Source organism: Monopterus albus, unplaced genomic scaffold (genome assembly GCF_001952655.1).
Source record: "Monopterus albus unplaced genomic scaffold, M_albus_1.0 scaffold35.1, whole genome shotgun sequence".
Lineage (NCBI taxonomy): Eukaryota > Metazoa > Chordata > Actinopteri > Synbranchiformes > Synbranchidae > Monopterus > Monopterus albus.
Window position 1 is genome coordinate 1,322,321 of NW_018127915.1, and position 23,623 is coordinate 1,345,943.

Consider the following 23,623-nt stretch of genomic DNA (forward strand, 5'->3'; position numbering starts at 1 on the left):
ACTGCAGATCATTCAGTAGATAATAATGTCATTCAGCACGGTATTTGCTTTCATGTCTTTATTCTTGTCTGTTAGCTGCTACTGCCTTGTCTCTCACGTCGAATTAATATTTAACATGAATAGTCGGACTGACCTTGGTCTGGCTAAATAAATGTTACATGAAAATGATGAATAAAATATATTTGTGCTTTACATAGAAACACAGAATGCATTCTTTATTAAGCAGACACACAGGCTGCTTTTTGTAAATGCATTGAAAACCGAAGCCCCTGGAGCGCAACTTTAGGTATTCCTATTTCTTGTGGCGTTGCCAAAAATACTTTATGTTTTGTTTTAATACAGCAGTAGATGTAAAAAGAGCAACGCTTCAAAGAAATGCCACGCAGTCGCTGTATCATGGGCGTTGAATTTAATCTGTAAACCTTTTCAGGACCAAAGAAAAACAACACTGTTGACCAAGATGACTTTTTGAGTTCATTCAGTGGGGAGTCTGAGAATCATGCGATTCTTCAATAGAAAGGGCTTACAATAATACGTTAAGTCAGTCATTATAGGATATGAAATGCTCTCATGCATTAGGCCTTTGAACGGCTGAGCGTTGATGACTGACTAATGACCTGCTTTAGTTCAGAAAGATCATCCTGTTGTGGGTGTGACAGGGAGTGTGGTGAAAAAGGCAGCACAGACAAATCGTGGTCAGTTGGAGCTAATTACTACACATCTTGCACCTGCTGTTTGAAGGAGTCAGTCAATAACTGGGCTTTTTCTATCATGCCATGGAAAACTGTCAAATGATTGAATGCTACACGTGACCGGAGTAGTTCTACACACAGAAGGTCAGGATAAAGCAGCGGAGGAGTTCGTCTAATGACTCACTAGCCCCTGCAGTTCTTGAAACCGATCTGCTGTCAAAACTAAAATGATGTAAATGACAACTTTTGTGAATGACCTCAGTAACAAATACAGTGCATTTCCTGGGCTTCATAATAAAAGCCACTTAACAGAGCTCTAACATTGCATTAGGAGGGTGAACAGTAGCAGTGAGGCTGATACCAGCGAGGTGGAATTAAAAAGAGTAACACTGGATACGTGCTGTGTTAAGGCCATTAGAACCCAGTGTGGGACTGGTGGACTCGTGAAGGAAGAGGTCATTACGCAGTATAGCGTGGCTTTGGCAGAAAAAAACCGACAATGACTATAAACAGGATCAAAAATCTGGTTTCATTTCAAGAAACTTTTAAGAATTGTAACTTCAAGTGAAGAGTTGAGTCCAGTTCTGTTTAGACAGACTGCATCCAAAGTCGTGAGGTTTTCATTAACTTTCTCTTCCTTTCCTCTCCCCACTCCTCCTATTTCTTCTTCTCTTCCACAGCGTACCCATCACGCGCACGCTCTCTTCGACTTCAACCCCCACCACCCCTCCCAGCTACGCTTCCTGCGCGGTGATGTCATCGAGCTCATTGACTGCTCCGATTCGCAGCGCTGGAGGGGCCGTTGCCATGGACACGTGGGCTACTTCCCCCCCGAGTACGTCCAGCCTATTTACAACTGCCAGTGACCTGACATGTCAATCCAACACACGGCCATTCCCACGGGTTCATCGATGAGCCGTACTGACCTCGTCCCTCACACTGCTCCCCCTGCTCTGCACTTACTTTTTGGAGCAGATGACCGATGAGCTTGTAATGTAACTGACTCCTCCCATGTCCCTGCCATGTAACAAGTCAATCACAAGCCTCGCCAAATCAGCTGCTACAGGCCCATCAGTCGCTGCCACCTAACCCCACAGCTCCTCTTCTCTTTAAACATGTAAAAAGAAAATCTAGTTATGGACCTGTACACTGTGGAGAACTCACACACATATACACAAACATACACAATCATTTATGCTTATCAGCATTGGTGCAGGCTATTTCAAAGCAACATACACACTCACATTAACCTGATGAAGAAAACACAAGTGGTCCACGGGAACTTGTGGCTGAAGGGTAGAGTGTTCTCTGCTGTTGATGAGTCAGGATTTGCTCCAGTATTTTGTTGCCGTTCCAATGACAGGATCCGGTGAGCTGAGCCGAGAGACACAGAGAGTCATTGTATGGTGAACATTTGGGCCAGATACTCTGAGGGTACTGACACAGCATGATCAGTGGGGCTGGTGTGTGTGCGTGTAGCCCTGCACTATGCGAACCATTAAAGGAGGTGACTGGGTTCCAGTGACCAGTGAGGTGAGCACGTCTCAGATGCTCTCGGTGTAAAATGTAATATGCTCAACTCAATTTATGGCTCATTTGTTTGTTTCTATGTATTTATTCTTATTCATGTGTAATCTTAGAATACTTATACAAGGTTAAACACTGAATATGGATTTTGCTTCTGTTGCAACTAATAGTTTATGAAAAGCACATTTATGTGATTATCAGTAAGAACTTGGATTGGTCTTCCTTAACCTGTAATGACAAATCAGTTAAATAAAGTGAAACATTTACCTATTTGAACTTTAAGCTCTGACATTATTGCTCAGTAACATTTACATTGTGTTACATGAATGTCTATTGAAATATAATACAGGGTACAGTAAAAACCACTAACACTGTGAAAGAGGCCTAAATCTGTGAAATAAATACATTAATAACCAGAAATACTGATACAAAGGTAGTTCCACTTAAAGTCATGTAACAGCTCAGCCGCGTTTTGCTCATAAAGTTTCCTTTTGTGATGCATTTCATACACAAAATGCCATTAAATTTTATGTCTAAATTGCAATTTGATACTTACTTTGTGCCACAAAATGCAGGTTAATCGTATAGAACACATTTGAATTGCATAAGGTGCCAAATGTCAAAAACAGTAAAAGTAATCATTATGCAGAAGGGCACATTTAACATTAATGTACAGTATATCATATGATTTGATTATAATTACTGATGCATCACTGTATTGTGTTCATTACAGTTAATGTTGTAAAGGCTGAGCTAGTTTTAACCAGCATATATGTTTATAATTTGAATTACTGCTGGGTAACAAGTTAAATATGGGATTACTAAAGTATTACCAGCTTTATTTGCAGCCATACACACAATTCTGTCCAAGTGTCAGTGAAGTGCATTTAATACTGTGTTACAATATTAGTGTGGTAATAATACTGGAATTAGTCTGACACCACCTGCTAGATTTAAATATCTCATCATAATCTATGCACCTGCCAGGTGAGATCTCAGCATCATCTCATTATTGTTGCCAACGTATTATTACGCCTGAGTGCGTCTTCATGTGCGACTGAGCAGCACTTCAGCTGATGGCAGACAGACGGTATATGTCATTACAGATGATAACACAATGTGCTCTGCTATGACAGGAATGCAGCGTTGCTTCTATCCTCAGGATGCAGTGTTTGAAATGAAGCAAGAAACGGTGACAAGCTATAATTTCTCAGGACTGAATCACTTCTGTTCTTTCTTCTTTCACTTGTTTTTGTAGCAAACAGTTTTTTTCACTCCTCCTGACAGAGTCAACTCTGGACTGCCAAAGACAGTTAGTCAATAACCAGCGGCATCCAGCAGGGACAAGAAGAAGGCAGTTAGAGGTGTAACCAGAAATAGTTCCACTGTTTTCTTACACTTCTTTGTCAAAACTCCTGAGTCACTTTGAAGTGTGTGCGCAGTAGATAAAGGGTAGGGGTGTGTATGTGTGTGAGTGTGTGTGAGACAGACCAACACATGACATATTTGTGTCATACATTAGAAGTGAGACAACGTAAAAATGCCAAAGTGAAGTGGAGCTAGGAGATAGCAGAGAAACGAGACAGGATAGCAAATAATAAATGTTAGTGTGAAAAATGGGGAATGGCAAGATACAACCAAACAAAGGAGAAAAGAAAATTCCTGATGAGCGATTGAGAGGCAGGGTGAGAAAGCATTTTGTCAAATCAAAGAATGAGAGTGACAGTAAACAAGCAAGCGAAGGAAGGAAGGTATGTGAGCTGTGACCTAATGTCATTCACAGGTGTCAGGATGAAATACGACAACCAGTTTGACTGACTGACAACCTCTGGCTCTTTAGGGCCTGACAGTGAGAGGGAAAGCTGCCACACTCAGCTTACGGACTAGTTGAACACTGTTTAAAGCAGCGGGATAGCTTATCGGAAAGTCAGCTATATATTGACAGTTAGCAAGTCAATAAATCAAATGTGAGAAATGGGCAGCTGATGTCACCAAACACCAGCTAGAGATTCAGTAAGTTGTTTTTTTTGGTGGGGGGGGGGGGGTTCTTGGGGGTTAGAGGCACCTAGGGGATATGGCCACATTGTGACAAGCCAACGTGAGTGGCCTCATCCACGTTTCCAGCTGGTAAGTTTCCATTGCGCTTTGGTTAGCCATGCTGCTAAAGTAGCCTACTCTATGCTAGCACCAATTTCTACCACCACTGTGCCAGAATTGTTCAAATAAAAACACCGTTTAACATCCAAAAGCCTAACTAACATGTCACCATCTGGTGCAGCAAAAGTTGAACCAGATCCAATGTTTTTGCCTCACAGGGCTGTGCCGTTTTGCAATACTGCTGCTGGCCATGGCGAACACAGCGTCCCATAGAAATGAAAGGAGAGGGCTGCATTTTTTCACACCTTTGTGACTCAGTCTGAGCATGGCCTTAGGGCAGAGACACAGCAAGCCAACATGAAAGAACTAGCAGCAACGAAGGCCAAACTTTGCGTCACCTCGCACCGGCTGTGTCTGGACCAGTTGGGTTCATAAAGTGACACTTGAACACACTGCAATGACTAAAGCCAACGGCCGACTAGCACGTACATTCTGCGCCTGCGTGACAGAAATAACTCCCCCTATGAGCAGGTGGCAGTATGTGTATTTGCCATGCGAAAAGGCAAAGAAGAAGAGCTAGAATGAAGAATTATAAGCTATAAACAAAGCACCTCTTGTCCAAATCAGCTGCTGTTTACAGCTGCTTCTAGTCTGATAAAAGTTGCAAATGACACTGGCCATGCCCTCAGTTTTTTTTTGTGGAAGAAGAAACGAGATTGTGGTGGTGAAAAACAAGGAGAAACTGCACTAAATGGGTGAGATCATGGCTACTACAGCAACAAGCTGAAGGAGCTTTCCCAAACAGTTCTCTTCTCGTGCACTGATTTGCTAAGCTCAATGGCCAACCAGATTGGGCTCTCTCTCATCGACGAGGCCTGATGGACTGATGCCAATTCAGCATTTAGAAATCAGCCGAACAGCCGCAGACAGAGGCCCACTAGTGCCAACGGTGTGGGACACACCAGTGCCCGACCGTCGGCTTGGTGTGTCTGTTAGATTTTACCCAAATTCTTTTATTAAAAAAGCGCGAGAATTGAAGACAGGTGAGGACTGTATAAAATCAACAGAAAGTTTACTCAAAGTCTGGGCACAGGTAAAGTCTTACAGCACTGAAGTCAGAGAGACAGAGCTCCCGCAGGAAATTCGTTCTCTGAGCCATGAGTTATGTGTTCTGGACAGAGGTACAACATTCCACACTTCGTAATCCTCTTGGGCATTTGGCGTGAGCAGGTCAACCCCTGCCTGCGTCTGCTTGTTGAAATATGATCTAAACCAGGTGTGTGTGTGTGTGTGTTTCTCAGGTTGTAGGTTGATCAATGGACACTGAACAATATGTGGTCTGGGCTGCAGGCCCCCCTGTGTGCGTGATGCTAGTAAGTATGCTAAACGGGTCAGATGGTCATCTCGGGTTGTAGGCCCCCTGTCTCTCAGGACACCCCATGACAAAGCAGAACTTGGAATATGCTAAGTGGGTCTAGGTCAAGGTGCAAAACAGGCGAACAGGTCTTTGTTAAAATGTAAAATAGGCCGTCTGGTTACTTGGAGATACAGACATCCTGTCTCTACAGAATTTATAGCATGCAGTTCCAAAGTTTCACTCAGTAGAATACAGCAGTCATCAACACAGTTTTAATATGTATAAGCAAGGAAAATAAAGGTATGAACAGTAAATAAAAGAAAATGAAGAACTGAAAAGTAACTAAAGGAAACTAGAATAAGGAAAATAACTAAAGCTTATAAAGTAACTAGAGCCTATGAGAATCAAATCTTACATGTCTCTGCTCTTAGTCTCTCTAAGTAGGCACTTTTTAAGTACTATATGTAAAAAAAAATTGTGTTGAATTTGTGTGGGCATGTTGAAACAGTGAAACATAATCCACCAGACCAGTTTGAGTAATATATCCATGACTGTAAAGAGATATCCAGTGCACCCTTATGTACCAGGAATGCGCACTTGCAAGTAATCTGCTTCATTGTGTTGTAGCACAGACAGTCTTGTGTTACTTTGCCAGACTCCATCAAACATCAAACATTTTTGCAGTGCTGTTGTCAGTTCAAACACAGTATAAGTTACTTCTGTAAGCCTTCAAGGAAATATTTCAAATCAGTTGGTCCACACCTGTTTTTTAATACCTGAGCTCCTAAAGCCAACCTGCAGATGCTGTAGTTTCTTTAATGCTTCTTCTCAGAAATCATAGAGGTTTTGTGTGGGTGAGGCTGTATTCGTGCCAACAAAACCAAGTGTCAAATTAAAAGGTGAATGCTAGTGAAATACAAAAAGCAATACTGCATAAATATAGTTAGAAACTACTAACCAGAATCTCCAACTCGAAGACTGGCAAGACACCAGGTGACTGCACAGCGATGTGTCTTTGATGTGCTCCTTCAAGGCTGGAAAGGTCAACGCGGTGCACGTTCACGGTTTCTTGGTAAACGGCAGGAATGATTCATGGTAAACAAGAGTTATCATGCCATGGGCTTCTTTGGGCGTCTTGCCGATGACATCACTGGTCAAAACTAATCACAGGAAATGAATAAATTATTATATGCAGTTTACATACTGACTGATAAAGTACCACGCTATACTCCCCCACTGCAAAGTTAATCCCATGTCACCATGTAATCTCTTTTTCTCCTGCTGCCTCCCTGAGCAGTTAATGACACATGATTGCACCATGCATATCATTGCAGATCAAGCCAAGCAGCCTCATGTCACTGCAGCCTACTCACTATCAAGGTATTGATGTTTTTCTTCTGAATTAATTTACTGTTATTAAAACATGAAAGACGTCTAACTGCATTGAAAGCTGAGGGCTATGTGTTTGATTGGGCCTGTGAAGACTTGTATCTTTGCTTTCATTATGAAGTGTTGTGTAACTTTAACTGGCATTAACAAGATTGAGAATTTAGCTGAAGCTCTAATAAAGAGTCAGGATGTGCTGGGTAGGTGAACATGTAGTTTGCAGTTTAAGATCCAAAATACTGAGCCTATTTTTTGAAAACTAAAACATATGCATCCTGTTCCCTCCAGGCTATGTTTTTAAATACTATTACTTTAATCCCATAATCTCTTCAGTTTGTTTTTGCATTTCTATAAAGTCATTATCGGTTTCATTTTATAAAAACACAGACTGGCGCTCTCCCAATGTGGCGGGAGGGTTAGGACACATGACAGAACAGGTAGAACAGCACCGCACAGGTTATTTACGGTCCTGTTAAATGTCACCTGTATGGGCACCTGGCACCTGGTTTGATCAGGTTTAGAAGTGAGGGATAGCCTCGGTAGTCACTCGTTTCCCTTGGTCAAACTCAGACGAATACAGTTCTAACACACTTAGAGAGGATCTGTTGGAAAGCTTCCCAGGCCACGTGACAAAGCGTGCATGTTTCAGTAGGCTGTGGGTGGGTGGGTGTGTTTTGTCTGGCAGGATCACACCTGTCGGGCGGTGCTGCCGGCGGGGTGTCACTCACTCGCTCTGGAGAACTCAAGTTCTTCAGTTGGTAATAGGAAAGATAATGGCTGAGTGTTAACGCACCATGGCCTGTCACAGGAATTACGAGCCTGGCCGAAGCAGGGGACTCTTTAAAATAATGTATATAACGTCTACAGCCAAAGTTGTCAGCTGTTTGAAGCACAGAGGAGTCAAAACGCTTTTATGCACCTGTCTTTAGCCAACGTCTGGAGAGGTCTAGGAGAAGAACTGTCCCGTCAAACTTGGTGTTTAAAGTTGTTTCTTGTTAAGTACTTTGGGTCTGAGACATGGCTCTGTCCCAGTTACGGTGCCTGGACGATAACAACGTCAACCCGCGAACGCACGAGTCTAAACCGGAGTTCCTCTACAGCGAAGACCAGCGGCTCGCGCTCGAGGCGCTCCTCCGGGATGGCCGACAGGAGTTCCTCAAGTACCTGGAGGCGCGCGGCCTGCGAGGCTTCCTCTCCGACCTGGAGCTGGAAAGTCTCGCTGGGGCGGTGGAGCCCTACGACACGGATTCGGAGGTGTTCCCGGAGAACGCGGAGGACGACGAGCCCCCGCTGTCGCTGCACTACTGGCCCGATTTGTCGGACACATCTGTACCCCGGATGGACCTGGGCTGGCCGGACAGCGAGGCTTACCGGGGGGTGACGCGCGTTACCGTGTACACACAGCCACCGCTGGATGGTCAGGCGCACATCAAAGAGGTTGTCAGAAAAACGATTGCGCAGGCGCAGAAGGTAAGTGGGACACTGCAACTGGACACAATTCTACACCTCAGTGTTGTATTTAGCAATAGCCCCTGGGTTTATTGTTTTCTCTCTTTAGAATTAACCTCTACTGTATCCCAAACTCTGCTTTCTTCACTTATCCGCCTGCGTAAAGGATTCAAATGCATAAAAAGTAAAACAACCGAGGGTTTTTGGCCTTTTGGAGGACATCATGAAAATATTAAACTGTTTACTTCTGTGTCTTTGTTTACTTATCATTTCTGTATCTGTGCTGTATCTCTGTTCTTAGGCTCTTGCTAATGATTGAAGGCAAACTGTCCAAAGCCCATGTAACTATTGACATTGGTTTCCAATCATTTAAAACTCCTATAAGCTTCTTAAATACAACAGTGGCTGCTGATTATGAGGATCAGCCCCTCGGTTCTCTAACCTGATGTAACCATTGAGAGGATTAACTGAAAGAGATGTAATGTCACCATGAGCTGCCATGGCTCAGACAGTATGAGGTCAGAGTGAAGATTTCTCACCTAATGAGGCAGTCGAGAGTAAAGTGCACCTTGTTTAAGCTGCTTTATCGTGTACTGAGAGAAGAACACAGGAGCATTGTGCTGGATATTTGCTTGAGTAAATTTATTACTGCCACGGTGCATGCATCTGAGTGTGTGCTGGAGAGTGTTCATACAGCTGACTCACCTGAAGGTACAAGCTTATGACATGTTTTATTTCTTAGTGGATGTTCTCAGTGGTATGTGTAGTTTGACAGAAACATCCTGTGGGCATTTTCCTGAAATGCTTCTGTCAGAAAAAGATATATATCTCATATAAGCGTGAGCTGGGAGAACACTCATCACTTCCAATTCTTGTCTTCAGAGTTTTCTTTTGTGCATGAAAATGTGCAATCATATTAAAATAAAACCCGTGGAACAACCTGCATCTAGTTTGTTTTGGCAGAGGAGGACAAACACTGTAAAATCAACCTAGTCACAATGACTAAGGACTAAGGCTTCATCCTACTGCATTGAAATAAAGTGGCTGTGTATTTACAGATTTGCATGCATAAAATATGTATGTGTGCATCTGTTTCCCATGTGCATTAACAAGGTTTTGGGTACATCCCAGTTCCTTTATTTGATTGTTCTTTGTTCCTCAATCCTTGTTCGACCCAGACGTTGTTCCTGTCTGACATCTTGAAGGATGTCCCAGCGCGCTTGTGTTTGAGGAGTGAGTACTGAAGTGAGATTTCTGAGAAGTGAGGGAGGAGTTTATTCTGAAGTGGACAGACAAATAACAGAACCAATTTAAGATGCCCAAGTTCTGTTTAGTTTGTTTTCAGATTCACCATCTGGTTAAGAGAAGTGGATTTGTGTGAACTGTCTGATTGACCAAAGAACCATCAACAACTTTCTTCATTAATCACAAGACTACTGTTCTCTTTTAAATTGTCTTGAAATGCTGGATGAGCAGAAATTTCATCCATCCATCTATTATCTATACCGCTTATTCCTGAACAACATCGCTAACCACCATGCCGCTGTGCCTCCCTGAGCACAAATTTAAATGAGAGGCTCCCTGTCCACTGTCTGCTGTGCCTCCCTGAGCACAAATTTTCTTCAGTTAAATGAGAGGCTCCCTGTCCACTGTCAGCTAGTGCAAAATACAGCCGCAGGACTCCTCCCTTGTACCCAGCGGAAGAGGCCACATTTCCTCTATACTGGCCTCTCTTTACTGGTTACTACTTAAATATAACGTTGACTTTAAAGTTCCCATTTTTAAATCATTGCATGGTTTGGTGCCATCCTCCATCTCTGATCTCATCCCATATCATCTTATTGGTTACTCATATCTGTTCCATGCTCACAGTCCAAATCTAGAGGTGACAGAGCCTTTTCAATTGCTGCTCCCAGACTGTGGAATAGTTTAGTGGCAGATCCTCGTAATCTGTTGTCACATTGAAACCCTGGGTTAAGACTTACCTTTTTTACACTTGCTTTTGTGTCTTCACAATAAGTAATATTGCTCCTATCACTTTATTTCAGTTCAAAGGGCATCTTGTTTGTCTGAAAACATGTTTTCTTGCATCTCTCCTTGCGTCTTCCATGGGAGAGACTGAGACAAAGTGATGTATCCCACATGTATCTGTGTGTCTCCAGGTGATAGCAGTGGTGATGGATGTCTTTACTGATGTCGACATCTTCAGAGATTTGTTAGATGCTGGATTCAAGAGGAAGGTTTCGGTCTACATCCTGCTGGAACGCTCAACGCTACCTCATTTCCTGTCCATGTGTCAGAGGGCCAGCATGCACGCTGGACATCTCAAGGTGAGCCAGTGTCACTCGCTTCATCATATTGGTGTAGCAGTGGGATACAAGTATGAAGAGTCAGTGGTTCCCACCACAACCAGTTCTTTAAGAATGAACTATAACAAGTGAATCTGATGTATGACTAGTTCACACTTAAAGCCTTTAATGGAAAATAGAAATGATCCGCTCATTTTGGGACAGAAATCCATCTGTAAACGACTGTTACAGAACATAGTACAATACAAATTATCTTGTGAAAGAAAGATGTGATTGAGGTCTTTTTTATGCACGGATAAGTGAAAGCGCATGCCGGCTCTTTCTTTCTCTTTCTCTTGCTCACACATGCACCTACAGATTCACTCAGCAACTGGCAAGCACGTCCAGCTGGCACCACACCTCAGAGGGATCTTTTACTTTATTTTTCTACCTTGAGTGTTTTATTCCATAATTGGCTGGTTACCATGAAAAACACAAGTTGTAAAGCAGATTTTAGTCATGTTAGGACGTGAAAGTGAGTAATGAGGAAAATACAGCTGAATCTTAAGGGAACGTAGAGCTAAACCCTGTGACCACACTGCCAAGCCGCAAAACATGATTGTTCTGCCTCAAGTCACTCAATATACTGTTTGGGTAGGTTCAGTGCTAAGCACCTGACAGTGCCATGGTTGGTAGGTGGAAGCCAGAGTTGCTTCAGTGCTGTTGAGCGCTCCACCTTCTTGTTGGGAGACACTTTAGAAAATCCCACATACAGCACCGGCTCCCTGGGTGTTAAATAATTATGTTCAAAGTGACAGTTGGTGATGAGGTATATAATGGTTTATATCAGTATTTGGCAGGCAGACAGGAGTCACTGAAGACAGAGAAAGACGTATTTAGGACACCTCAAGAGATGATAATAACAATAATAGAAATGCATTAGAGCACAGGCTAGAATACTTGTGGTGACAGACTTATTGTCCCACACACATACACGCATGCATGAACACATTCCTATAACACACACACACACACACACACACACCCCTCTGCCATTTTATGCCTCGGAGGAACTAGAGTGAAATGCAAAGGCAGAATTTCTGTACCATCTGGATCTGGATTATAAGCAAAACAGCAGAAAATGCCACAGTCTCAAGTGGCAGTTTGTGCTTAATGAACATACAGTATGTTTATATGGCACATGATGATTACACATGACAAGAGAAGGATGAGACTTTCATACTTTGTTATTAATCCAGTTTTGTTCTCAAGGCATGGGCCTGTTTTTTTATATTTGAAATGGCATTCTCCCATTTTCTTCCGACTTCTCAGGACTGTATCATGGCTCCCATTGTATCTGCTCCAGTTGTTTTTTACCGTTGAATATCTGTCCGTGCCCTGTGCAAACCTGCTTACAGTAATACAGCTGCGCAGCACGCACTTAGCCTGAAGCTGCCCCACATGTAAATCAGTCAAATATTTGAAAACAGAATGTCTCTGCATCAAGAAGACACACTATTCCTTTATGCATTTCTGTTTTGTCAAGTATTCTATATTCTTTTTCACCGAGAGTCAGCACAGATCAGTTATCAGCAAGATTTTAGTTCACAAATGCATACATGCCTTTCAGTACTCCAACATAGATCTCTGACAGAAGCTTCTCACTGTGGTTACTATGTGGTATCCCTGAAAATTTGACAACCCAGGGGGACAGCTATACAACAATGACAAACAGCTAATGCAAAAGTGACAAATCTGTTGGAGGCCTGAGCCTTGGCTGCTGAATAAGAGAATGACTGGCAGGAAGAGAAGGTGACAGGTGTGACAGCTTGAGGACAGCCTTAGTTTTTGCTCTAAGCTGTAAATGACAGGTGGGGGAGTGGATAGAATGAGGAAAGACGGATGAGTGGTGAGACCAGATGACTGAGGCAAAGAGGTGCAAGATTTTTTTCTCATGCTTCAGTTCAGGACAACTATATTACAGTGACCCTTCAGCCTAACAGATGTGCACTTTGAGCTTGGTGTAAGTACGTATTTCCACAAAACAGACAAATCCACAGTTTGGTCACTGGAACCGATCCATGTCTCAGTTGGTCAGGGTGTTCTTCTCTGTTGAAGCTACAGTACTACTGTAACTGAATCCTGTTCAGTGGTTGTATTTTCATATGAAATTGTTTTATGACAGCTTAACGGCTCTTCATTCACTGCTTAAAGCTAAATACACAAACACAATTGTCAGGTTTCATCAGTTAGGAAAAGATAAAGAAAAGAAAGCTAAGGGTGGGTCCAGAGGAGGCAGGGAAACAAGTGTCTCTACTGTGAGACAGGCCATGCCGGGACTAATCTGCTACTTCAAGACATCTGGAAATATAATATTTTTGGCTGCATCACAGAGACAGGACCCAGCCCCTCTGAGAAATGTGGCACATGAAATTGTGCCTTTCAGGGGACCTAAAGGTCAGGTTCAACCTGAGGTCAAAATGTTCTGGTTTATCATCAGGAAAATCACCTGAAACAGCTGACAAACATGTCAATAGCATACCAAGGTAATGGCAACTACATCCACTTAAATTAATCAGTAACACTGTGACTACAACCACACCTCGGCAACTTTCCTGGGTTTTATTAGTCTGTCACTGATGACCTACATGAACCAAATACCTTACAATGACAATCTGATCACATAGTTCCAGCTTATTTCCAAGTTGACAATGATCACTAAAACTTGCCATTTAACAAATGTGGAAAAGCAGTGGATTATGGGATGCTAAAGGCCAAAATGGAGACATTACTCATATCCTCCAGGAGCTGCCAAAACATAGCTGCATATTCCTTATGCCGAACATATTTTTGGCTCATAATAAGACATTCTGTTGCGTGTTGTTTTGGAGCATCTGCCGAATTGGGATACAGCTTTTGTGTCACTGAGATTCATTAGATATTGATATGCGCTGTTATCAGTATGTGCTAAAGAAAGGAAGGAAGAAAGGGAAAGGAAAAGTGAGTCAATGTGAGAGAACTGAGAACGACTTGATAATGAAAGTGTTTGACCTAAGGCACTTTTTATGTGTGGTCTCTTATCTGAAACACTGTCCAAGTCTTTTATGACTATACCACCCAGTTAGTATCAATAATGATCACTAAACATTAGCACTGCCACTCTGAATATACTGTATTGCTGCACAGATATACTATCACACATGTGGGTCGGTCAAAGTCGCTGTTTCCATGTGCACAATGCAAAAGAAAAATAAAGTGTGTGCACACACAAAGACACTGTACACATGTAAAGAAATTGTGCTCTTGGTGATCAAATGCTCTACAATGCAATTCAAATAATAGAGGACACGAGGTCACTTTTTATTTCTTAACTGTGTGGTTGTGTGATGGGACAGTGGCTCAAGAACCGACCCCTGCGGGACACCAGATTTTAACTGAATCAAAATCCGTGGCAATTAACATGTTGGTTGTGCAAGATGTGTTGGTAGGTGTACTTGCACAACAGTGTGGAGAAATTTGTTTAAATTCAGGGAAGCAAGTGGAAAATTACTCCTTCTACTGTTTCTGTTTACTAAAGAGATTTTATTAAAAAGTTTCAAAGTGCTTTAACTTCAGTCTTATATGGGTGATGGGCCTTTGAAGGAACTGGTTGATGTAGCAGAAGACTGACCTAAACTGAAGTAAATCTGCTACAGAATGACTTGACACGAAGAAAGAAGTGGCCCAGTCCGAGGCCAGATGTTAACCTGATAGAGGAACTTTGGAATGATCTCAAGAGAGCTGTTCACACTGAAGTCGTTCTGTAAGGAAGGAAATAACTCCTGAGGATTGTGCAGGTCTGACCTTCAGCTGCCGGAGGGGTTCGATCGTTTATTACATCCAAGGGTTTTTCCCACCATCACTGTGAATGTTTTTAAGGGATTTATTAAGACATGAAATATTAAAACCGAGTTATCTTAAGCGCTTTATGTTTATCTATATGCGTGACTTGCATGAACATCAGATGACATTACTGGAGAAAACCAGGTCATTTCAAAGGGCTCACATGGTTTTTCTTTGCCACTGTACAAACCCTGGCCAGTCAGCCAACAAATATTCAAAGAGGAAGATATTTAAAAATGCTAAAAATAACATTTGTTCATTGCATGTTGCAATAACTGGATGTTATTCATTTATTTTTTTTTTACTTACAATATAGGATCTCACAATGTTAGGACAGATTACAGTGGAGGATGTAGGACAAATCCACTCTGTGTGCTTGTGTGTTGCAGCACCTTCGTGTTCGCTGCACAGATGGAGCGGAGTTTCACACTCGGTCCTGCACCAAGGTCAGAGGGCAAATGGGACACAGATTTATGTTTATTGATGGAGACAAAGCTGTGTCTGGTTCGTACAGGTCAGTGTATTTTCTGTGTGTATTTGTCAGTGAGTGTTAGAACGAGATAAAGCAAGAGAGACAGTGACTGAAAGAAAGATTATCTGTGTGCTCCACCTGTCTTTGTTTCTCCATGGCATGGAGAGATAAGAGTAAAGAATGCACTGTCTCTAGTGACGCTCAGTAGCATTCTTTAAATACTAGACAAACAGGTTGGAAATGTATTCTATGTCCAAGGAAAATAAATATACATACAGTGCTGAGCATCAGTGACACATTTAGGTTTGGCTCCGTACTCCAGGTTAATTTGAGGCTGTAAATTTAACACCACACATACTGTGCATAATTCACATACTGTCTTAGTGATAGAATGTAATTTGACCAATTAATATGATATAAATGATAAAAATATATTTAGTATGCGATTACAAATCCATTGTATTAAGTGACTGTTTACACATAGACATCAGCAGAAACTTTATCTCTGAATCTCAAATGCCCTTAAAAGCTGAAAATCAGAACTTGAACTGCACAGCTACTTGTTCTCTGGAGCTCAGTGCCGAAAACAAAGCCACTTTGAAAGCTGAATGTACTGTGAATCTACCTGCCTGGTTCAGTTGCTGCCGTTTACTTGGCCTGAGTACATGTTCATGGACTTGATGTACTTTAACAGTCTGACTTGTATTTTCTGTGTGTACTGCAGTTTCACCTGGATGTCATCGCGGCTGGACAAAAATCTCATCACCATGGTAACAGGCCAGGCAGTGCACGCTTTCGATCAGCTGTTTCGCTGCCTTTATGGGACTTCCAGCTCTGTTGACCTCCGGCAGATCACCATGGAACCCGAACCTGAGCCCGGGCCCCTCCCGCAGCTGAGCACTGTGGCCCTACCTTCTGCTGCTGTTGCTAGGAAACTGTACAGCCCCAAATACGCCCTGGTTGTTGAAGGGAACCCCAGCTCCAGCTCCAGCCCTACCCCTGCTGCTGATAACAATAGCCCCAAAGAATCCCCAAATCCAGAGAACTCCAAGAACCCAGATGTCACAGAAACCAAGAGGAGGAGGCAGAGAGGGGCCAATAAAGAAGCTATAGAGGAGTCTCCTCCCCTGCATCCTGGACTTGTTGATTTAGAGAAAGCGTGCTTAATCGCATACTTGCCCACTTGGCCTGAGCCTGACCCGCCCAGCGATGTAATTGGATACATTAACATTCGGGATACCAGCAAACCAGCTCCGGTCCATCTGCAGCGGTCTGAGATGTTTGAAACCAGCCAAGCAGTCAGGTTCAGCACTCCAATCAGCATGCCAAAGGAAACCCTGCCAGAGGTTGCCATGCCCCAACAGATTACTGGAAATCATGTGGAGAAGCATGAAGTCCAGCCAAGACAAGATATAATCAAGGCTGGAGAATCTGGAGACAATGCTCAACCAACACAACCCAGTGACATCCAAAGTAAAGAGGAGCCACCTGGACAGAAATTACCTGCACCTGAGCAAAGGTCCGAACATGTTAAGGATGCTTCTAAGGCTCTCAACACTGAGAATAAACTGCAGTCAAGCACATCCACCAACCAAGATGCAGGCCACAACACTACACCTCACCTCGCTGAACACACACCTTCCCAATCCAGCAGTAAGGCATCTGCTCCCAACAATCAGGGGCCCTCTCGCACCAAAAACAACCCTAAGCCAGAGCCCCTTCCTGGATCCAACACTACACAAGAAGCAGAAACTAGTTTAAACAGTCAAAGTGCTGCTGTGTCCAGGACACAGAAGTCAAACAGTGTACAGTCCTCACACCTGTGTGCACCGGCTGACACAAACTCAGTCACCAGCAATGACCAGAAGGCACCAGAGAGCAGTGTTGTCGAGAGGGCTGAGAGCCTGGCCAACACAGGGCCACTAGAGGCCCACAGTGAAGCTCATGTAACAAATGTGGTGAAGACTGTCACAGAAAAAGCTGAAGAAGTTGACCCCAAGAGTTTGACATCAGACTGCAAAATAACCCCAAAGACACAGACGGACCACGTGGCCACAGCACAGACAGACACCGAGGCTCCAGAAAAAACCCCAACAGGCTGTGAGGCTGCTGAAGTGCCAAAAGAAAAAAGTGACAACATACAGACAAACAATGCAAGAGCAAGAGCACATGAGCCTCACGGGACACCGTACTATGCAGGGAATCCATTAGAGACTGTGGACTTAAAAGATTCAACACACATTCCTGTTCCTGCCACAACTAACTCACACATAGCCAAAGACAGCGCTGATGATAGCATACACATTCAGCGAGGTAATCCAAGGGACACATCAGGAGCACACCGCACAGACAGCGAGCCAAATACAGCACAACATAACACACACATCATCACCTCTCAAGAATCCCAGCCATCTCCCAAAGCACGGGCAACCTCACACACTCCTGAGAGACCCCTGCGCTTACACTTCTCTGACACACACATGCCAGACCAGCGTTCACCAGCACCTGAGCGAGAATTACCTTCACCCACTCTCAAACACACTCCAACTCCTGATGGGGTTCCTCCACACATGCCAACCCCAGCCTCACAAACACAGACAGCAGACCCTTGCTCACACACTACAGGCCTCTGGACACCTACGCCCAATGATAGTGACGGGGATGTCTCGCCAAGGGAGGACTCCAACCCCTCCACTACCTCGGAGGAGTATTATGAATGTAGCAACTCTCCTCTCCTTGATGGTGTGTTTGACCATGTGGGTTACTGCAACCACGGGCCAACAGAGGATCATGACAACTTTACACATGCAGCTACCCCAAATGAGTCATCAGGCACCGCTGACAGTGCAACCAGTACCTCTAGCAGTGAAACAGCAGTGTGTGGGCCTGGCAGTAGCTCCTCTTCTTCTTCTTCTTCCTCTTCTTCTTCTTCTTTACCTGAAAATAAAGCAAATGTAGAAGAAAATGGGAGAGAAGAGGATGAAAATGGGAGGAAACTGAGTGGGGCAGAGAGGAAAGGCAGTGAGGAAGCTAAGCGAACAACCGAGAGTTTAAAAATAGATTCAGCAGAAATAGCAGAAAACAACAAGGAGACCCAACCTCAAGCTCCTGAGAGAAAAAGAGCAAAGAACAAATCGGAAGCAGAGAGTCTGGTCAATGTAGGAACGGCTCTGGGAAAGTCAACCAATAAGGAAACAGATCTAAAGCACTCGTCCACTAGTGGCCTTAAACCAGAGAAGGCAGCGGGACCAGGCAAAGAGAAGGTAGCGGACAAGGTAGCACAACAATCCAGCAGTGTGGAAAGAAGAGGCAGGCCCCAAGCACCCAGAGAGAAGGAGGGACATAAGGTATGATCAGAAGGCAGCAGATATTTTCATCTTTATTTTCAAAATAATTTCTCCTTTTCGCACAAAAATTAGAGCCACCATGCAGGTTAATCTAACCCAAATCATTTACACTGTTTAACTTTCTAAACATTTTGCAGTTTTCTGTTCAGCCTACACCAGTGACATAAAGGGTAAGCACAGTTCACAGTCTATCCATTTTGTCAGGGGACATGCTTTATAACTATATTTCTCCAAAACTAATATTAACTAATATTAATCTGAATCAAATCAAGAAATATCACATTTTACTCCTTCGTTGTTTCTTTGATGAGCCTTTGCAGTTTCACCATTCAGCGGTTTTAAAACTGCACATAACATTTGACACATTTTACACATATTCCACCATATTAGGATTAATACCACACATATTTGATGCACGTCTGTACCACAGACTGCGGATCAGTAAGTGAAATGTGAGGTTAGCTTAACATAAATACTGGAAACGGGGAAACAGTTCGCCTGGCTGTGTCCAAATCGCCTCTACCAGCACCTCCAGAGTTCATTAACTAACACATTACATCTGGTGTCTTTTCTGTACAGAAACTAGTTTTGTTCCATACGGTTTTTTTAAGTCAGTGTAGTTCCTGGAGTCTTTGCTGTTTGCCTGCCAAGAGCTCCCCACTGACACATAACCAGTTTTTGTTTGGATTAAACAAACAAAACTTAACGTCGGTGACTTGTACATGTGCTAGCAGGCTTTTAGTTTCCCTGTTTCCAGCTGCTGTGCTAGGCTAAAGCAGGTGGCTGTTGGTATTTAGTGTACAAAATGTGAGTGGTATCAATTCTCAGCATTTGGCACTTCAGCAAGAGTTTCTCACATGTTATAATAATGAATAAGTTTGACACTTATTCATTCAAAATGTAATCATTGTACATATTCATTTTTTTAATAATACTATGTTTTGTTTCACCGTGTTTACTCAAAACACATGAACAGTGAATAGAGTAAGCCAATGCAATGTCAGCAGGAGGATGGTATTAAATGACCTGCAGCAGCATCTCAGCTGCTGAACTCACAATGTCTCACTGAGGTGTTACACTCATTAGTTTGGACTGGTTGGTGCTTAGTCATCTCCCAAGGTGGACTGAACTCTGAATGTGTCAAATGTTTTTACATAATTTGTGTGTGTGTTTAAATGGGTCTTTGGAACTAACCAAATCCATTATCTATCTGTCATGATTGCTGTATGGAGCACATTCAGGGAGAATGCAAACGCAGGCAGTGGGGTAGTGTGAAGTACATTAATAGAGAAACAATTATTAGACTTACAGGTAAGGTGGCAAAAACAGGGAGCCAACGAGGTGAACAGCAAAGAATGAGGCCAGCAGGGCCTGATTATGAATGTGGAAACAGGTGAGCATATCAGTGTGGGCAGTCAGGTGACTGGGACAGGAGCGGAAGTCTGAGGGCACCTGGTATGAGGTGCACTAGACAATCTTATCACTTCTGTGGTGTGTGTGTAGGTCTGTTGAGTATGCACCAGCAGAGCACCACCAAGTTGAAACACACAACACCTGTTTGTTACTGAACAAGGAGACTACTGTGTGTGACACAGCCCTGCACATATTCACACTGACGCAGTATTAACGAACTGGTGAAAGATAGTTCAACTCACTCACTGTTGACCTGAGTCTCCACTTTTTATCTAACAAATGTCTGCTCAACACACGGAGGTGTTTACTTTGTTTCACTCAGTTCACTCATTTAGTATTAGCACAAGTGACAATAAAGCAGAGCTCACATTTGCACCCAAATGCCTCTCTTTTCTCTTTTATGTCAGCCAGCAGTGCATTTGTGAATGTAAACGTTTTGCACTCCGTTGTAAGTAAGTTGGCGGCCCACAAACGGAATAACCCTAGTCAAATGTACTAATACCTGAGCATGCATGCATGCATCATACGGTTCTTCTCTTCTTCTTCCTTAGCTGTTGCATACCTCTCCCAAGCTTTCACGGGGACAGCGGCAGCGAGGCAGTGGGTCGCCCTCCCCTTCCCGACCACCCAGAACCCCTCGTCCCTGGCCAGCCACCCAGCCTCAGGGACAGCGTCCCTGGAGAAGCCATCAGCTGAACCATCCTGAAAACAAGGTGCTCCATTATAGTTTCCCAGTCTCGGATAATACCTCATCTCTTCACAGATCTGTGTACAGAGGAGCCCCTCCATTTGCAGCAGGTGTTATTGGGTCTGCAGCTGGGCAGAAGCAGACTGAAGTCTCCGGCAGCCAGCAGAGCCTCATCTCTCGACAGCCTCTAGTAGCTCAGGACAGTGCGAGGGCCAGACAGTCACAGAATCAACATCTTCACCCAGAAGCCCGGCCTTCTTTGCTCCACAAACATTCAAACATGCAGTCCAAGTTCCATCCTCATTCCCAGAGCCAGATGGCTTCAGCGCAGGAGGCACCCAGGCAGGAAGAAAGAAGATCTCCATTCACTGTCACCTTTAGCAGGCTGTACAACCTTAAGGGCCTGAAGGACAAACTGAGCCAGTGCCCAGCACAGAGCAGAGCAGACAGCAGCTCCTCTCCTGTACAAGGACAGAAGAGCACAAGATAGTTACGGTACATCATGCCAAAGAAAATGCATATTAAAATAACAAATTAAAATAGAAAACTAGCTTACCTCAGCTTCAGTAAAAAAGTCTAAACTCATAACTGTACTGTGATCGGTGTACACAGCAAGGACTTGGCTGTGCACAACATTTTTCACTCTACAGTTACAGTTTTCTGGCAGTTTGAGTGAATTTCTGAACTTTGTGGGATTGACCCTCTCCTGTTTCATCTGGTGGAGGGCACACTAAGTAGTTTTCCACGTGGTCATATTCAATATGAAACCACTCCTGTGCATATTACTGGACCAAACTATGTGTGACTGGGTAAGAGTTTTATTTTTGCTCCTGTGTTTCTCATTTCTAGAGACATTTTCGCAGATTCTTATTCATATGGCTGCATTTCAATATATTAAGTTCTCCTGATGTTAAAAATTCAGTTGCCCGACTGCCTGCACTCTATAAGCTTTCTTCTTTAGGGGTCATGACCTTCTATGTAATGAGAGGCCTAGACATCTGGGGCCAGATGCAAAAGCAATGCATACACACAAAAACCATGCCTAGGCCTATATCTATAGAACTTGGGGGAACAATATGTGCACCTCATGCATACTTCATCCCATGCGTGCACAGGGTTTGAGTAGACCTGAAGTGGAGATGAAAGATAAGCTTCAACCATTTCTAAGCAGCCTGCATTATTGTCAGCTGTTTACATATACTACAGGTCATAAAGTGTCGGCCTGATGAATTTTGATCTTATGTCTTTTACCTCAGCTGTTTTCCTGTTTTTCATTTTAGAATTTCTTGTGACTTATACTGTAGACTGCTATTACTGTCAATTCATTCTCATGTAATGATGATTAAGATATCACCAGCCTAACAATAAGCTTTTACAGGAGTGTGATTATATTACAACGGCCTATAAAGAGCTGCAGCTGTGCGTAATGGTGGCGCCTGAGGATGCCGCCGTAAGAAGAGAAAGAGGGTTTAGTGTGTGGTTAAAACTGCAATTAGTTCATCTGCTGTAGATACTATAATGCAGGAGGTGCCATCCTCCTGTCATCCTCATGCTCTCTTTGTACGCACACATGCGCTTTTTTGTCTCTCGCTCACAATCCGACAACTTCTTCTTCTTCTTTCTCCTTTTAACCGCAGCCACGGTCCTCTGTTCTGGTAGCCTGCCAGTCAGCAGCTTCTCTTCTGTTTGTCATCTCTGAATTGAGACCAATAAACAATCATATTCTCTCCACTTCGCCAATCAGTCTTAGTTTTACAGGCACTGAAATGACCTTCTTCTTTAATATGCAAACAGAGGTTTTCTATGCAAATAATTGATTACGGGCTTATTTACATCTATTTATGTCTAAAAATGGGAGTGGAAAAGAAGCTCGTGCTTTGAGGCTTATGAGACGGAACCCGGCACACATGACGCAAACAATGCGCACTTCTGCCTTAGTGCGCACATGCAGTTTTAGTCAAGAGTTTACGAACAGTTTTATGCATCTGGCCCCTGAAGCTGGACGGTAGCTCCCTCTCCTGCATTCTCACAAATCAAACATCCAAATGTTGAAGCGTTTATCTCCAGTTTTTATGTAAATGAACACAAAGAACATGTGTTCTCTTAACTGATCTAGTTTCAACTGTGCAAAAAGAGAAACTGTTGCACCCTGGATTCATTCTCATACGTTGTAGTGAACTGTTGTAAGGCCACTGGGAATTCCCCCAGTTTGTGTTTTCACTTGCATTTCTCTCATCCTGGTGTGGTGATGTGAATGTGAATTCAGGATAATTAATCTGTACTTATAGTTTACCAAGGAGTGACTGTCAAAATGCACATTAATAGAGTTTAAAATGGGTTGATGAAAGCAGGGCAGTTTTTTTACATGAAAATGTTCATACATTCATTATCTATACGGCTTATCCTAATGAGGGTCAGTGGGGGGTGGAGCCAGTCCCAGCTGACTCTGGTCAAGAGGCGGGGTCCACCCTGGACAGGTCACCAGTCTGTCACAGGGCTGGTGCTTAGAGACAGACAAACACATGCACACCCACACTGACTTCTACAGGCAATTAGAGTCACCAGTCAACCTAAGCTGCATGTCGCTGGACTGTGGGAGGAAGCTGGAGTACCTGGAGAGAACCCACGCAGGCACAGGGAGAACATGTAGACTCCTTCATAGAAAGGCGTCAGGTCAGCCGGGGCTCAGACCCAGAACATTCTTACTGTGAGGGGACAGCGCTAACCACTGCGCCACCGTGCTGCTGTTCTCTATTTTGTGTGATACTGAACAACCCTAAAAGTTGCACGCTGCTGTTTCCAACCTGATGTTACAGAGATTTACACTGTGGACGTTTAAGTACATAAATGTTCAGTTTTGTTGTACAGGTAGACACAAATAAAAACAGTTCAATGGGACCATTAGCCACACGTTTGCATTTTAACAAGCCAAAGTTTTCTTCTTCTGTGCCTCTGCATATGCAAAACGCTATGAATTTGAATGTTAAAACTTAATGAAAAATGCTGTCTTATTGTTTATGATGAC

General features: G+C 43.3%; 2 protein-coding genes and 1 long non-coding RNA gene across 6 annotated transcripts in view; 2 read left to right on the forward strand and 1 right to left on the reverse strand.

Moving 5' to 3' along the window:
* grapa (GRB2 related adaptor protein a) overlaps window positions 1-2,477 on the forward strand; it is a 24,955-nt gene extending 22,478 nt beyond the window's left edge. The window contains exon 5 of the mRNA XM_020597800.1: window positions 1,373-2,477. Coding sequence (XP_020453456.1) covers window positions 1,373-1,558 — 186 coding nt within the window. The 3' untranslated portion in view covers window positions 1,559-2,477. The remainder of the gene's footprint in view (window positions 1-1,372) is intronic.
* Window positions 1,986-8,057, reverse strand: LOC109958856 (uncharacterized). 2 transcript variants are annotated; one of them, XR_002274738.1, is made up of 3 exons: window positions 7,979-8,057; window positions 6,632-6,833; window positions 1,986-2,066 (listed from the first exon to the last, which is right to left on the reverse strand). It is a non-coding gene; the product is annotated as an uncharacterized LOC109958856 (long non-coding RNA). The 2 variants fall into 2 exon arrangements; XR_002274737.1 differs by lacking the exon at window positions 7,979-8,057 and adding an exon at window positions 7,543-7,596.
* On the forward strand, window positions 8,053-22,935 carry fam83ga (family with sequence similarity 83 member Ga). Of its 3 annotated transcripts, XR_002274736.1 has the most exons (7): window positions 8,053-8,529; window positions 10,671-10,838; window positions 15,068-15,192; window positions 15,875-18,497; window positions 18,635-18,667; window positions 19,801-19,890; window positions 20,462-20,535. XR_002274736.1 is itself a non-coding variant. In XM_020597799.1 (6 exons), exons 1-5 carry the CDS (start codon window positions 8,077-8,079, stop codon window positions 18,662-18,664), a joined length of 3,399 nt encoding a protein of 1,132 aa, XP_020453455.1. In that variant the 5' UTR covers window positions 8,053-8,076; the 3' UTR covers window positions 18,665-18,667; window positions 20,462-20,550. The 3 variants fall into 3 exon arrangements, 2 of the variants coding, with proteins under 2 accessions (XP_020453455.1, XP_020453454.1); XM_020597799.1 differs by lacking the exon at window positions 19,801-19,890 and having other exon boundaries at window positions 20,462-20,550; XM_020597798.1 differs by lacking the exons at window positions 18,635-18,667; window positions 19,801-19,890 and having other exon boundaries at window positions 20,462-22,935.
* The last annotated feature ends 688 nt before the right edge of the window (window positions 22,936-23,623 follow it).